The sequence below is a fragment of the Polypterus senegalus genome, chromosome 8 (genome assembly GCF_016835505.1).
Source record: "Polypterus senegalus isolate Bchr_013 chromosome 8, ASM1683550v1, whole genome shotgun sequence".
In the NCBI taxonomy this organism is placed as follows: Eukaryota; Metazoa; Chordata; class Cladistia; order Polypteriformes; family Polypteridae; genus Polypterus; species Polypterus senegalus.
This window is the reverse complement of record NC_053161.1, coordinates 141626118-141640521: the sequence shown is the minus strand read 5'-3', so window position 1 is coordinate 141640521 and position 14404 is coordinate 141626118. Positions and strand designations below refer to the sequence as shown.

The 14404-nt window shown below is 39.1% G+C and overlaps 1 protein-coding gene across 5 annotated transcripts in view; it reads right to left on the bottom strand.

Annotated features, from left to right (window-relative positions):
- The window catches only part of dennd5b (DENN/MADD domain containing 5B), a 308333-nt gene that overhangs the window by 56167 nt on the left and 237762 nt on the right, over positions 1-14404 (bottom strand). For all 5 annotated transcript variants that reach the window (XM_039761841.1, XM_039761842.1, XM_039761843.1 and 2 more), the window contains one exon: positions 8230-8323. In XM_039761841.1, the coding sequence (XP_039617775.1) occupies positions 8230-8323 (94 nt within the window). The remainder of the gene's footprint in view (positions 1-8229; positions 8324-14404) is intronic.

Below are 14404 nucleotides of genomic sequence, written 5' to 3'. Positions count from 1 at the left end.
TACTGGGCACTTTTAGACCGTGCACACTGAACCTTCACTGCCATGTGCAGTCCTGCTTTGAGCAGTTAGGAGGCCCGTTACATGACTCTGAGTCAGGTGGAGCACAGCCTCCTCTTCACAGTGATGATGATGATGTCGACTACCACTCTTTTTCTTACACACCTTCTACAAATCCTCTAACGGATGATAAGCTAGTGTGTAAACACAAATCCCAAATACAGTGGTACCTTTTGATACAAGTGCCCCAACGTACGAGTTTTTTGAGATACGAGCCGTCACTAGGTTGATTTTTTGCCTTGAGTTTAAATTCGAAATACGAGCCATCAAAGAGCTTGTCGCCACACATTCCGAGGAACTGACGATGGAGGAGTTGATGGAACTACAGACACGGCAACATACAGAGGTTCTGCAGGAGATCGGTATCGCGGAGGACGTTACCTCATAAAGTGAGATAAAGGAAGTGTTTGCAATGTGGGGAAAAGTTTCCAACTATAAAGAAATGAAACACCCTGAAAAAACTGCAACTGATCGTGCAGCGGCGCTATTTAATGACACTTGCCTAACTCATTTCAGAAACATTCTAAAGGGGAGGACTAAACAAAGCTCCTTGGACAGGTTTCTATTGAAACGCCTTGAGAATGAAAGTAAGGAAAGCGTGGCAAAAAAAAAAAAAAAAATTAAGTTAAGCAAAAGTGAAAGAAAAAAACATTACAATACGCTAATCAACTTCGCCAACATCTGTTTATTTCTTGAGATTCTCTTTTATGTATTAGGTTTTATTTTGTTTGTATACAATATTTGTTCATATAAATACATTTTTCTTATGTTGAAAACATTTAACAAAAAATTGGGGTGGTTTTTTGGGGAATTAATTTCAATGGGGAAAACTGATTTGAGATACGAGCATTTTGACTTACGAGCTCGGTCACGGAATGAATTAAACTCGTATCTCAAGGTACCACTGTAGTTTATTTATAGATCTTAATAATTCAAAAATATGTGCTTAACAAAACATGCTCCCCTCTAGACTCTTGCACCGCGTTTCTCTAGATCAAATTGTAGCCCCAGAAGTACCTCAACCTACCAGACAGCATGCAGAAAAGGACTTCTGAGGTGGTCTTATGGGAATGGGGGCCCTCTGATCCCATTCCCACAACGCCATTGAGTTCTGCAGAAGCAAACAGCCTTCTACTTGCTGATGGGTCAGTGGGAAAGCAGACAGACGTAAAGAGAAAAAGAGAACAAAACACAAACAGAAAAGCAGCATGCAAATGAAGATGCAGTCTAATCAAAATTAAAATGAATGTTCAAAATATTCTCGTTAAACAGAAGGAAATGTAAAACAAGGAAACCAAGTGTCTGTGTTCCACCTGAAAGACAAAGCTTTGTCTGCCCCCCCCTTATAAAGCACAAACGTGATAAATCACTGCAGCGAGACTGTTCTAGTGCGTTAACTACAGTGCTACATGACTGAAACATTAACAGCCATTACTTATTAAAACTGTTTTTACACTCTGATTAAAGATTATTAGACTTCTCAGAAGTGATGAGAATACAAGGAGCCTCGGGCACTTCATTGAACTGGCTGGTTGAAATCTCCTCGCTCAGTCTACTCTTATTGCTAATAATATATCTCATTTCTTAAGTATAATGATCTCATTTAACTCACTTGGCAGCACACATTTCAATTTATTATGATACAAGAAAACTGTCATGACATGAGTTTTCACCTTTTTTGGTGTAATTTCATCATGTCAGAAAATAAAAATGATATGAACTGTTAAACAGTAACGCAGCAGGAACAACAGGCTTCAGTGCAAAACACTAAACGATCTGCTGAGAACTGCTGGGTTCTCACTTAAAATGCCAGTGTGCTATTTTTAGGGGCATTAAAATGAGAAAAAAAAAGTCAGGTCTTACATATTCCTGTTCTGAGCAATTATCTAGCAATGGATATTTAACTTATTTCACTTCATAGCAAACAAAGGGAACAGTGTTGCATTTTAAATGCCAGCATATTTTTTACTTTCACTTTACGACTCCAGTGTGAGGTTAGATGATTTAAAAAAATGGTCCACAGTAATTTCTCACTGTAGGAATTTATCATTATATAAACACTCGCCATCAATACAAAATGTGCGCCCGGCATATTTAAAAGTACTCTGTACACAAACACACACATACCCATGAATTCCTTCTTAATCTAAGTTCGGGCCTTGGGGAGCCTGGAGTGTGACCCCAAAGCACTGCACTCACTGCAGGAAACAGTACTCAACATGGTGGCAGTTCACAGGGCACATAATGAACCTAACTGGCACACCTTTGGGAATGTGGGAAGTAGACCAGAGTGATTAAGGACACAACAAGATTCAAACACAGGGTGCTGGAAACATGAGGCAGCAGTGCTGATCACTGGACCACAGTGCGGCACCGAGGGGGGGCGGTGATGTTAGAACTTCACATCATTGTGAACCTCCAAAAGAAAGTATAAAGTCACAGTGCCAGCTGGCACCACCAGAGGGCGCAGTGTGCAGACGGCCCCAGGACTTTAAACAGCACCCACTTGACCCTGAGGTGATGCTGGGCATTGACTTTATCATTTGGACTAGAATAGCTCAGAGCAATCTGCCGGGATACTCAGTCACAGTACTACTGATGCCAGTAAGAGAATTACTGTTTATGCATTGTGCTCCATGGTACGAGCAACATGCAAGTATTTGTATTTCATTAAAGTCAATAATACTTATGTTGTGTGACTCAGAGATATGGCAAAAATCTGTCATGTGTGGTTGGTAAGAGGCTTATAGAAATGTCTTCTCAACAAAAGCTGTGCTTAGACTTGCCGTTTTTTTATACGACACATTTCCACATATCCAAAATGATTCATTTTACTAATTCTAAAGACTGAAATCCCTCACAGATTTGATATTCACACTTCTGATAAATGCCTTCTTTTGGTGGTGGCCTGATTCTGTTTTTAGCAGCATGAGACACGAGTCAGTTTAATTCTTGGTGATTTTACTAATCCAAAGCAACATGTGGACTTCTTTGATTAAAGTGCAGTTTTTTAGTTTCCTTAAAGAAATGTACATCCACCTCTCTCACACACACCCCCACGCACAATGCCTAAAATATCTTGTCACTCTGAACAGATGTGGTGTTCTGCCACTTTTTAGTGATAAGTTAGAAATTATTCAAAACATTCACTTTTTTTAAAGACTGGAGTTATAAACAAGACAAAAAATAGTCTGTATTTTATTCAAGCAAATAAGAAGCTATACTTAGTGAGGAGTGCTATACCAAAAAGACTGAAATTGAAAATTGTGATTGTCATACTATACCAAGGCAGCACGGTGGCGCAGTGGTAGCGCTGCTGCCTCGCAGTTAGGTGACCCAGGTTCGCTTCCCGGGTCCTCCCTGCATGGAGTTTGCATGTTCTCCCCGTGTCTGCGTGGGTTTCCTCTCACAGTCCAAAGACATGCAAGTTAGGTGGATTGGTGATTCTAAATTGGCCCTGGTGTGTGCTTGGTGCGTGGGTGTGTGTGTGTGTGTCCTGCGGTGGGTTGGCACCCTGCCCAGGATTGGTTCCTGCCTTGTGCCCTGTGTTGGCTGGGATTGGCTCCAGCAGACCCTGTGTGACCCTGTGTTCGGATTCAGCGGGTTGGAAAATGGATGGATGGATACTATACCGCTCAACAGTAAGTTGAGCAGAGCGGGATTAAGTGAGCTCACTGGTGTGATGTGTCTTTTATTTTCCTTTTTAACTTTTTTTGGAAAACTAAAGAAGTTTCCTTTTTATCATCATCTCCTTTCTTATATTATGATGTATTGCAATGTTACATTATATTAGTTCCTGTCAATGCATTGAGAAAGAGCCATAAATCCAAGTAGGCAGTCACAGTTGTTAAAAGGTGGATTATGTTACAAAAAATGCACAACAGAAGTCATCATATAAGGCACCTCACCTGCATATAACTGAAACACAACAGAACAAAACTTGTTTGAATGAGCTTGAATTGTTATAAAATAGTAATACAGAGTTTTTAATAAGAATAATTTTAATTGGTGACTTCTAATAGGAAAAACAGAACCTATCCTGGGTGGCACAGTGGCGCAATGGGTAGTGCTGCTGCCTCACAGTTAGGAGACCTGGGTTCGCTTCCCGGGTCCTCCCTGCATGGAGTTTGCATGTTCTCCCCATGTCTGCTCCGGTTTCCTCCCACAGTCCAAAGACATGCAGGTTAGGTGGATTGGCGATTCTAAATTGTCTCTAGTGTGTGGTTGTGTGTGTGGGTGTGTGCCCTGCGGTGGGCTGACGCCCTGCCTGGGGTGTGTTTCCTGCCTTGTGCCCTGTGTTGGCTGGGACTGACTCCAGCAGACCCCCGTAACCCTGTAGTTAGGATATAATGGGTTGGAAAATGACTGACTGAGAAATTATCCTATTTGGAATTAGCGAGACATACTGCATATAATAAAACATAATCCATGACATATACTGCAAATGTGCTGATGCAGTTGCAGCCATCCACTCACTCTATTCTTTTTTAATGCTAGGGGGCTTCACCCCCTGCTCGCTATGCTCACCAACCCCAATTTTTGTTTTTCCGGATACACACTTTTAAGATTTTTTGTTTCTTTTTATTGTCGCTATTTCATTAGTTTCACTTTTATTTCAGAACTTCTGTAAAAACAATATCTGGAATCTTTCGAGTCCCAATGTGCTGAATCTTTTTAATGAGGTCAGTGAGACTTGTGTTCAATGACTTCGTACCATAATTCAGGATAGGTGTCTCTGTTTGGAATTTCAGCACAGACAAAACGATCATCAGCAGTTAATAATTTTTTTTGCAAAGTAACCAATAAATGCATGTGAGGTAAATTATGTTTTTGAAATTCTCTTGACTTAAACTTCAAAGTCTTACAATATTTACATACTTCTGACATATCACCTATATCATCCATATATTCGATCTCTATTCGGCTTTTCATTATTTATCTGAGTAATAATTTCTCTTTCTTTGCACTAATACGATGTTGTGTGATTGTGTTTTCTCAGTGGTTACTCCTGTTTTGTGAAAGTCCCTTCTCCTTTTATTTCTTTCCCTGCACTTTTTAAATGAAAACTCATATTAGCACTCTAATCCTGACTCTGGTGTCTTTTATGTTACCATAATTGCCCAGTTTCAGCAAGTACAAGCCTATCTGGATTTTATTTTTATTTAACCTAATTTCATGTTTCCTAGAGCTCTTAATAGACACTACATAAATATAAAGTACTATTTTTTTGTTTGTTTATTTTAAAAGTGTACCTTGAAGCTATAAGACAGTAGTTACAGATTCCTTGTTCAGAAATGTAAATTGAATCGGGGACCACTTGGCCACCCAATTCATTTTTACGAAATTGCTGTGTTTATTTACAGTTCTTATTAAAGGAAATGTGATTTATCTTAAATGAATAAGATGTGTCAGAGATGACGCATTCATTAAATTATATATTTTAAATTCAAGCAAGACGTAATAACCCCACTACTGTTATACAATTTAGTGCTGAAATATATGTGACTGTTAGCTTCTTTAAATTCTTAGCAGGACTATTTAAGAAAGTAAAACTAGCAATGTGCTGTGTGCTGACAAATAATGAATTCTACCACTGCTCCTGTTAAACACGGAGCAGCTCTTAATCAGTGCAGTGAGCATCTCAAGTGAATAACAAGCAGATGATTTCATTTCTTTCTCTTGTTTAACTTTTACTGTTGCGATTCACTTTAAAAATGAATGTGAATGAGATCAGGACGTCCGCTACTGCCCACCGTCGGCCCGGCTGTCATCGCACACGCTTCATGCTATCAGGCTTACATATGCTTAGTGATACTTACTAAAGACAAACCAACTCCCAGATTTTGGTTTTAAAAAGTCTTAAATCATCTTTATTTTGCTATCTTTTTTTAAATGAAATTGTTTACTGTGAGATACATAAACAATAAGACACCATTTATTGAAATGGGAAGGTGAGTCTTGAAGCAGTGCTGAAATTATTTTTATTTTGCAAATCAGCAGCAATCCCTGGACATTGATACTTGTGCTGCGCCCCCTCGTCCTCTACATCCAAAATCTGATTTCAACTTAAAACCAAAAAAGTTTTCTGCTCCACATCTACTGCCTCTTATTGCTGTCTAAAACTTAAAAGGGGGTTCAAATGGCTGTGTCAGTGTGCATTTGCAAAAAGGAAGGCTACACAGGTCTCTACCCTTTCTGCGTGGAAATAAGTTCTCTTTGCTATTTTCCTTTTAAATATTAAAAGTTTCTTTTGAAAGCAGTTGTACAAAGTTCGTTCTACACATTCATGATAATACATGCGTTTTTGGAATTATCCAATTTTTATTTTTTTGCCGTACAGTGGAACCTCGAATTCACGACCGTAATTCATTCCAAAACTCTGGTTGTAGCCCGATTTGGTCGTGACCCGAAGTAATTTCCCCCATAGGACTGTATGTAAATACAATTAATCTGTTCTGGACCGTACGAACAGTATGTAAAATATATATATTTTTAAAGATTTTTAAGCACTAAAATAGTTAATTATACCATAGAATACACAGTGTAATAGTAAACTAAATGTAGAAACATTGAATAACACTGAGAACACCTTGAACAGAGAAAACTAACCTTGCAGTCTCTTTAAAAACAAGCCCAGTGCCTTCTTCAAATGCGTTCTCGCACTCTCTCTCTCTCTCACACTCGCACGCTGCATAGGGAATCCACAGGGAGAGACTGAACGCGTGCAGAAATCATCGGCGTGTGCGAACTGGAAGGGAAACTGGCTTTTTCGTCACCCGAGTGTGTGGTCGTGAACAGATGCAAAAGTTTGGTGAACTTTTTGGTCGTAACCCGATTTGTACGTGTTCAGAGACATTTGTGAACTGAGGTTCCACTGTATTTATGTCATTTCATTCTGCTAGATGCCTTCATGTGTTGAATGTATTTGAACTATAACAAAAAAATACTCGTGGCAACAAAATTATCAAATTTTTCATATCTGATGAACAGCATGTGAACACATGAACATCTACCCACTATGTAGTGCATCTTAGCGGTTAAGGTGCTACATATACAGTACTATAGGCTTACCAGAGCCTAGTAAAAGTTTAGAATTTGGTTTGCTGCCATTTTCTCTGTGCTATAAGAAAATATAATAGTGTGTTCCACATTGTATGATATGGTGTGGTAGTGCGTGTTAGCCATGATGGATGTAGTGAGAAGTCAAGCAGAATGACACGTTTTATTGGCTAACTGAACAGATAACAATATGCAAGCTTACCTGCCTGAAGAAGGGGCCTCAGATGCTTGCATATTGTAATCTGTTCAGTTAGCCAATAAAATGCGTCATTTTGCTTGACTTCTCATTGCATCATTTCATACAAAAAATAATCACAGGTAATTTCACATTTCATTTCAGTTTTAAAGTACAAATACAGGTGTATCACCGTTGTCTTGAGAAACCTCCTGGGTGAGTCCGATAAGACACAGCTAGTGTTAATATATTTACAGAATCCCATGTCCTCGTGTTGTCTGTGTGCACTCTACACATTCGCCCCATGCCTGCATGAGTCTCACTCTGTGTATTACATTGGGTATTCCAGTTTCTCCAAAGGTGTGCTGGTTAGGTCAAGTGCTGATTCCAAACTGGACATGTGTTGGAGGCCCCTGCAGTGGACTGGTATCTGGTCTCATTGTTATCTTGCATGTGAAACTACCAGAAAGCGAATTACATGGGTTTGAGAATGTAATGTTGCAGTAGCTTGTATATAGCCTGACATTTAGCCCTTAAATATTTGTCTCAGCTCTTAATCAGTGCAAGTATACTGTTGGTGAGCACCACAAGTGAATGAAAAGCAGCTGATTTCATTTCATTCTACAGGGATGGAGAGGACTCCTTGAATGTGCCTGTGCACTCAAGTTTGTTTCTATATGTACTGTATATGATATAGCATATACGTTTATATTTTAGCTGACAATCCAAAGCTAAAGCCTGTCCAGTTGGGCTGTCAGACTCATAACTGGAACACAGAAACCTCTGTTGAAGGCTTTGGATAAGATCATGAAAAAGAGCAGATATTCTGGCTTACATGAAAGCATGCTGTGAAAAGGAAGATGCAAAATCAAACATACATGAGGCTAAGGAAGGAGAAAAGCTTATTAGGGGGATTAGAGATGTGGGGGAAGTTTTACCTCTCTCAAATCATTGTCCAAGCCAATGTGATCAGAGTGCTGTCTCAGGCGGTCTTTCCTGCGCTGAGTGCTGGCTGTCCGATTGACCCAGCGGCTGAGAAGACATAGAAAAGAAATTATAGCAGCATTTCACGCACCAGTTGTTCTAAACAGGCAAGAATTGTGATTGATTTAGTCTTATTTGCAGATTAATACATAAAAAAGCATAAGATGACATTCTTTAAATACATAGTACTGCTCTTTATATTGTTCTTATACTCAATGGCATGCTAAAGTGCCTGTGCACAACGTATCATTGTAATGAATAATGGCGAGAGATTATTAGATTACTGACTCATCTGAAAGACTTCTCTACAAAGAATGGAGTGAATTAAAACCAAAGCAAACTATAATTTATTTTGGGCCCTTGTGTTAAAACACCAGCAGATTAAATCACAATGTCACACTCAAAAGGCAAGGAGATATCAAAAGATACCAAACTTGTAGCAATATACTGATATGGATGCAATTGTTTAAAATACTTTAATATGTCACGTTATTTTAAATGAGTGCAGCTCTTGGGCTCAATGGAGAAGGTGACATTGTCCTTAAGTTAGTAGCTATTTGCTTCAGTTGGATAGACAGGCTATAAAAGTGAGCTTATTGTCAATTTTGTGTTGCAGTAAAATAAAAAATGAGAAATTAGTGAAGTACCATGACGGTGCTGAAGGTTAAAGGCCACCAGGACTCTGCTCTGTTGGGCCCTTGAGCAAGGCCCTTAACCTGCAAAGCTGAGCGCTTTAAGTAGTAAGAAAAGCACTATATAAACGCAAAGAATTATTATTATTATAAGGGTCTATAAATGGTTGCCTACACTTCAATCACTCAGGCAAGAATCCAAGCCCTTAAATGAATGTTCTGAGAGTCTGCACAGTTCAGAGGAGTGAAGTTACTGAACAAGCTTAGATTATTTTTTTCCTCGCGAGACAAATAACAAGAGCACGAGAAAAGAGCAAAGTGGGGAGCTGTTTTTGTGCTACAGACTCTCGTGCATTCCTGCCCATTCTGCCAAGACATTTTCTTCTTATAGCTCTGATTGGACTATAAATCCAGTGAAAGTCTGGTCCAAATGTCCAACTTCCCAGTCCTTTTTAATGCACCATACTTGCCCATTTTGATTGACCACTGCATTGTTACCGGTTCTTTTTCTTATCCCTATGCTTGGAGTATCTGGTGTTTGAAAATGACAACATCAACACATGGGCATTACAATTTGATTTTTAATGCATAAACAAGACCAAAGCTTTATGATGTAATACAGTGGTACCTTGAGATATGAGTGCCGCAATGTATGAAATACGAATATTCGAAATATGCGCCATCAAAGAGCTTGTCGCCTCACATTCTGAGGAACTGACGACGGAGGAGTTGACGGAACTACAGACGCAGAAACATGCAAAGGTTCTGCAGGAGATCGGTATTGCAGAGGAGCCAGAGGCGGAGGAGGTTATCTCTTCAAGTGAGATAAAGGAACTGTTGGCAATGTGGGGAAAAGTTTCCAACTATAAAGAAAAGAAACACCCTGAAAAAGTTACAACTGGTTGTGCAACGGCGCTATTTAATGACAATTGCCTAACTCATTTCAGAAACATTCTAAAGGGGAGGACAAAACAAAGTTCCTTGGACAAGTTTCTATTGAAATGCCCTGAGAATGAAAGTGACGAAAAGCGTGGCAAAAAAAAAAAAAAAACTAGTGAAGAAGAAAATTAAGTTAAGCAAAAGTGAAGTGAAAGAAAAAAACATTACAATACGCTAATCCAGGGGTCCTCAATCCCAGCCGCAGTGGCTGCAGGTTTTTGTTCTGACCTGGTTGCTTAATTAGAAAGCAATTCTTGCCAATAAAGCACTAACAAGCTATGAAATTAAATTAGCTCTGCTATGTCAGGTCATTCTCATATCCTAGATTTTCTTTCCCTTTCTATCATGCAAATGATTTGAAGGCTAAAATGGACGAGTAATTCTCAGTCCTTCACTTTTTTCTCTTCATTTTTCTTCCAAGTATTTAATTAAACCCAATGGTGCAGATAAATACACACAGGTGTAAATGTAAATAAGCTAAATGGAGAAATGCTGCTCTCTCTTGTCATTTGCATGTTATTGATAATAAGGAGCAATTAAAATAGCTGTTAAAGACAAAATTAAGCAATAAGGACTCAAAATCACTAAAGTGAAGCAGAAGTGTTACTTTAGCAATAAGTGCTTTTTATTAAGCAACTGGGTTGGAGCAAAAACCTGCAGCCACTGCGGCTCTCCAGGACCGTGATTGAGGACCCCTGCGCTAATCGGCTTCTCCAACATCTATTTATTTCTTGAGATTCTCTTTTATGTATTAGGTTTTATTTTGTTTGTATACAATATTTGTTCATTATAAATACATTTTTCTTATGTTGAAAACATTTAACAAAAAATTGGGGTGTTTTTGGGGGGCTGGCACGAATGAATCTGATTTCAATTAATGTCAATGGGGAAAATGGATTTGAGATACGAGCATTTTGACTTACGAGTGCGGTCACAGAACGAATTAAACGAATTGTATTCTAATATTTTGTTCATATTCCAACCTATTAGGATTTTTTACTGGAGTTTTTATCAAACACTACTGGTAAATTGCCATCCTGCATTCTCAAGTCTGGCCATCCATTCCCACCTACTTCAGAGGCGAGAGGACCAGCAACCACACATTCCTGAGGAATCCCAGTCACAATGCATACTTCAGTCCACGACAGTCCTTTTCTTCAATTCCTCCAGAGACATTTAATGACAAAAATCATTAATGTTTCAGCCTGTAAATGGCAGCCTAGGATTCCTTTCACACCATGTCAGAAATATTGCCCGATATCATATTAACACCCGAACAATTGCATTGTGCTGCTAGGTAAAAAGAATACGAACTGTAAAAATGACCACGGCCTCAATTATCAGCAATGAATACTTCTGTGACTTACACCTGCTAATTCAAATTTGCTCTTTCTTGATCTGTCTGAATTGTCTTCATGATGCTAACCAGTTCACATATCAGTGGGAATACCGGTGATAAGCAATGGGTCCAATCTAGTGATTTATCTGTCAAGCGATTGTGGCAAATACAGCACTGCTGAATTTAGTTTTTGCATCCCCTTAACTTAGTCACGTTATCTGAAGAAATTAGATCCAACAATTTGTGGGATTAAACAATGCAATATGTTAAAGATGCTCAGTATGAGAGAAATATGAAATATAAATGCTGTATGTGAATGTTTTAAATGTCTCTATACCTAAATAAGTTAAATAAGATTATTATTGGACCCATCAATCAGGAAAACGCCCTGCTACTAGTAGAAGTGGGAGTCATTTGTGTTTGTTAAATTTAGCTGACATTTCAACACAAGGCATTGCACAATTGTTTCCACATTTTGGACTGGGGTAAACTGTACCAGGCTAAATAATTTGCTCCGGGTCACACTCTACATCAGTGCTGGGCACTGAACAAACAGGGGGTTATACAGTATGTTACAAACTGTCCCACTTCCTTACTCCAGATATAAGATCAAACATATTCTAGAATTTCTTTTACATTTAGATTTACTTCCTATTTATTTGACAATGTATCCAAAGGGACTTTCAAATATCAAGTTAATCCTTACCAAGAAAGCAGTGACAATCTCAGAGCCAAACAATAAGTCAGTGATGGAGATTAAAATTTGTAGCTTCAGTTTCACATCTTCTTCACTAGGCCACATTGTCTGCATTTCAGCTGCATAACTGAACTTTGTACGTACAAAATAAGCTCAGGTGGAGACTGGGGTCTGTTTACAGTAGCCTACATAACCATCTGTCACAAATATTCCTAATATTATTATTATGTATGTATATTTTACTTATACATAGTGTTATCATACAGTACATGGACAAGCAAAGACAATGGGGTTTGGTATGAGCCACTGCAAACTTTTATGGGGATCCCACCTTACCTTAAGTGTGACTATGTGAATGCATCTCTTGATGATCCACAGTGGATCTCTCTCCTGATGCAAAGTTCCTATTCACTTACCCTATTTGAAGTTTTTGCATTTTACTGTATTGGACAAAGAGTGAGACAAAACACTGTTATTGTGTAGCGCTGTGGCCAAAGATCTGCGCTGGTATCAGGGAAGTTACCAGTTCAAATCCCGTTAAGTGCCAGAAGTGATCCAACTCCACTGGGCCCTTTGAGTAAGGCCCTTAACGTAAAACGTTCAGGGCTGCTGTACAATGGCTGACCTTGTGCTCTGACCACAAAAGTTTAGGCAAAAAAGACAATTTCCCCTCAGGGACTAACAAAGTATATTAAAATCAAAACAATCAAAAAAAAAAAAACACTGAATCGAAGCAGATTTAATTTGGCTTTTCTGACAATGATCAATAGAAAAAGACAAAGTCCAAATGAAAACAGATGTCTGCTAAGTGATGTAAATTAATTACAAATATAAAACAGAAAATAATAATTGCATAAGTATTCAGAGCCAAGTAATAAAAAAACAGGCTTATATGCCTAGCCATTGTTTGCAGAGTCATGTTTGCCAGATCCCAGTTATAATAAAGGTCGCTTGCCTTACATGTCCTGAACTGATGATCAAACAGAGAGGTCTTTACAAGATGTTCCTCATTTCAAGCTTGCATGGTTGGATGGAGATATTCCAAAAGTAAATCTTGAAACGGGGTATTACTTTACACTAGAAAGAAGGCAACCATCTGTGACTTCCAAAACTTCCTTCATTCACAATCCACTACCTCATTTTAAATGTGCCTGATTCAGTTAGGGTCACAAGAATGGGTCCAATCCTACCCTGGCAGCATCAGGTGCAAGAAAGCCACTTTGGGCAGGACACCAGACCTCCTCATGAGGCACACAACTCAAACATCTTCATACCAGAACAGTTTCAGAGCCATCGATTAACCTCATGTGCAGGCGTCTTTGAGGCGTGAGAAGAAAACTCACTCAAGCATGGCCAGAATGTGCAAATTCTCCATAGACAGCAATCGGGCCAAGATTCAAGTGGAGCTTTGAGATGACATTGATAACCACTGTGACCCTATGCCACCTTCCACACACAATACAATGTATAATTAAATTCAGTTTATTTTGGTTTGGTTTCTTTGGGTGCAGAGTGACACTGTGGTTGCCTGTCAAAAATCCCACATCCACAGCAGTTTAAAAGTATGGAGTTTGCATATTCTCCTCATGTCTATGTTGGCTTATCTCCCAAATTCACAAGGTTGTGCAAACCAGGTTCACTGGTGACTTGAACCTGTCTCCATGTGGGTGTGTGTGTGTCAGTTGGCCACATGATGGGTTGGCACCACGGCCAGGGCTGGTTTCTGCCTTCTGCACAAGCTGCCTGGATTGGCTCTAGCCCCCAACAACCATGCCCATTGGGGAATGTTAAGTTATCTTAGGTGATGTTTATAGAGGAGGACTCCTACTGCTGACTCATGTTATAGGACTAAGTAAATGACTGGATGGTAACTGTGGAGTGCCCTAGAGGGAAGGTTATTAAAACAAATTACTAGAAGTACAGTAATAAGTGAGTCACCTAATCTGCCAGATACTATGCAAAATGTTAAGTGCAGTGCACTCGTGACTTGTAAGATACGTTGAATAAAAAGGCTAACTGAATAAACAACATAATGGACGACAGCTTTCCAGACTTACTTACGCATAAAGCAGGTAATGTATAGACTCTGAGATGCTTAATTTGACATCTATTACAAGCTACTTCGTTTTCAGAAATATTTTCTAATTTCTTCTGGTATCTGTGAATGCTTCATATATATTTGATTTGTTGTTTTTGTGTTGATCATTTTGCAGATCTAACGTTGTCCTGATCCCTTGTTTTCTCAGTATGTACAGTGTAGTAGCTTGAGATGATGAGTGTTGTGTCTGTGAAGATTCTCAGTCATCCAGGTGAAATTATCTGATAGTTGAGTCATGGCAACTGGACTGCTTTTTTATTAGGTAGATACGTTTCACTGCACATCCAAGGTGTGATGGTTACATCTACCTACACCTCCACCTTCCTTTGTTTTACTCAGTGAGCCTAATCAGGGCAGGTGTGAAGTGAAACTAACCTGGAGGATAAAATTGTGGTCTCAGACTGAAGAAGCTGCTTGGATGAGC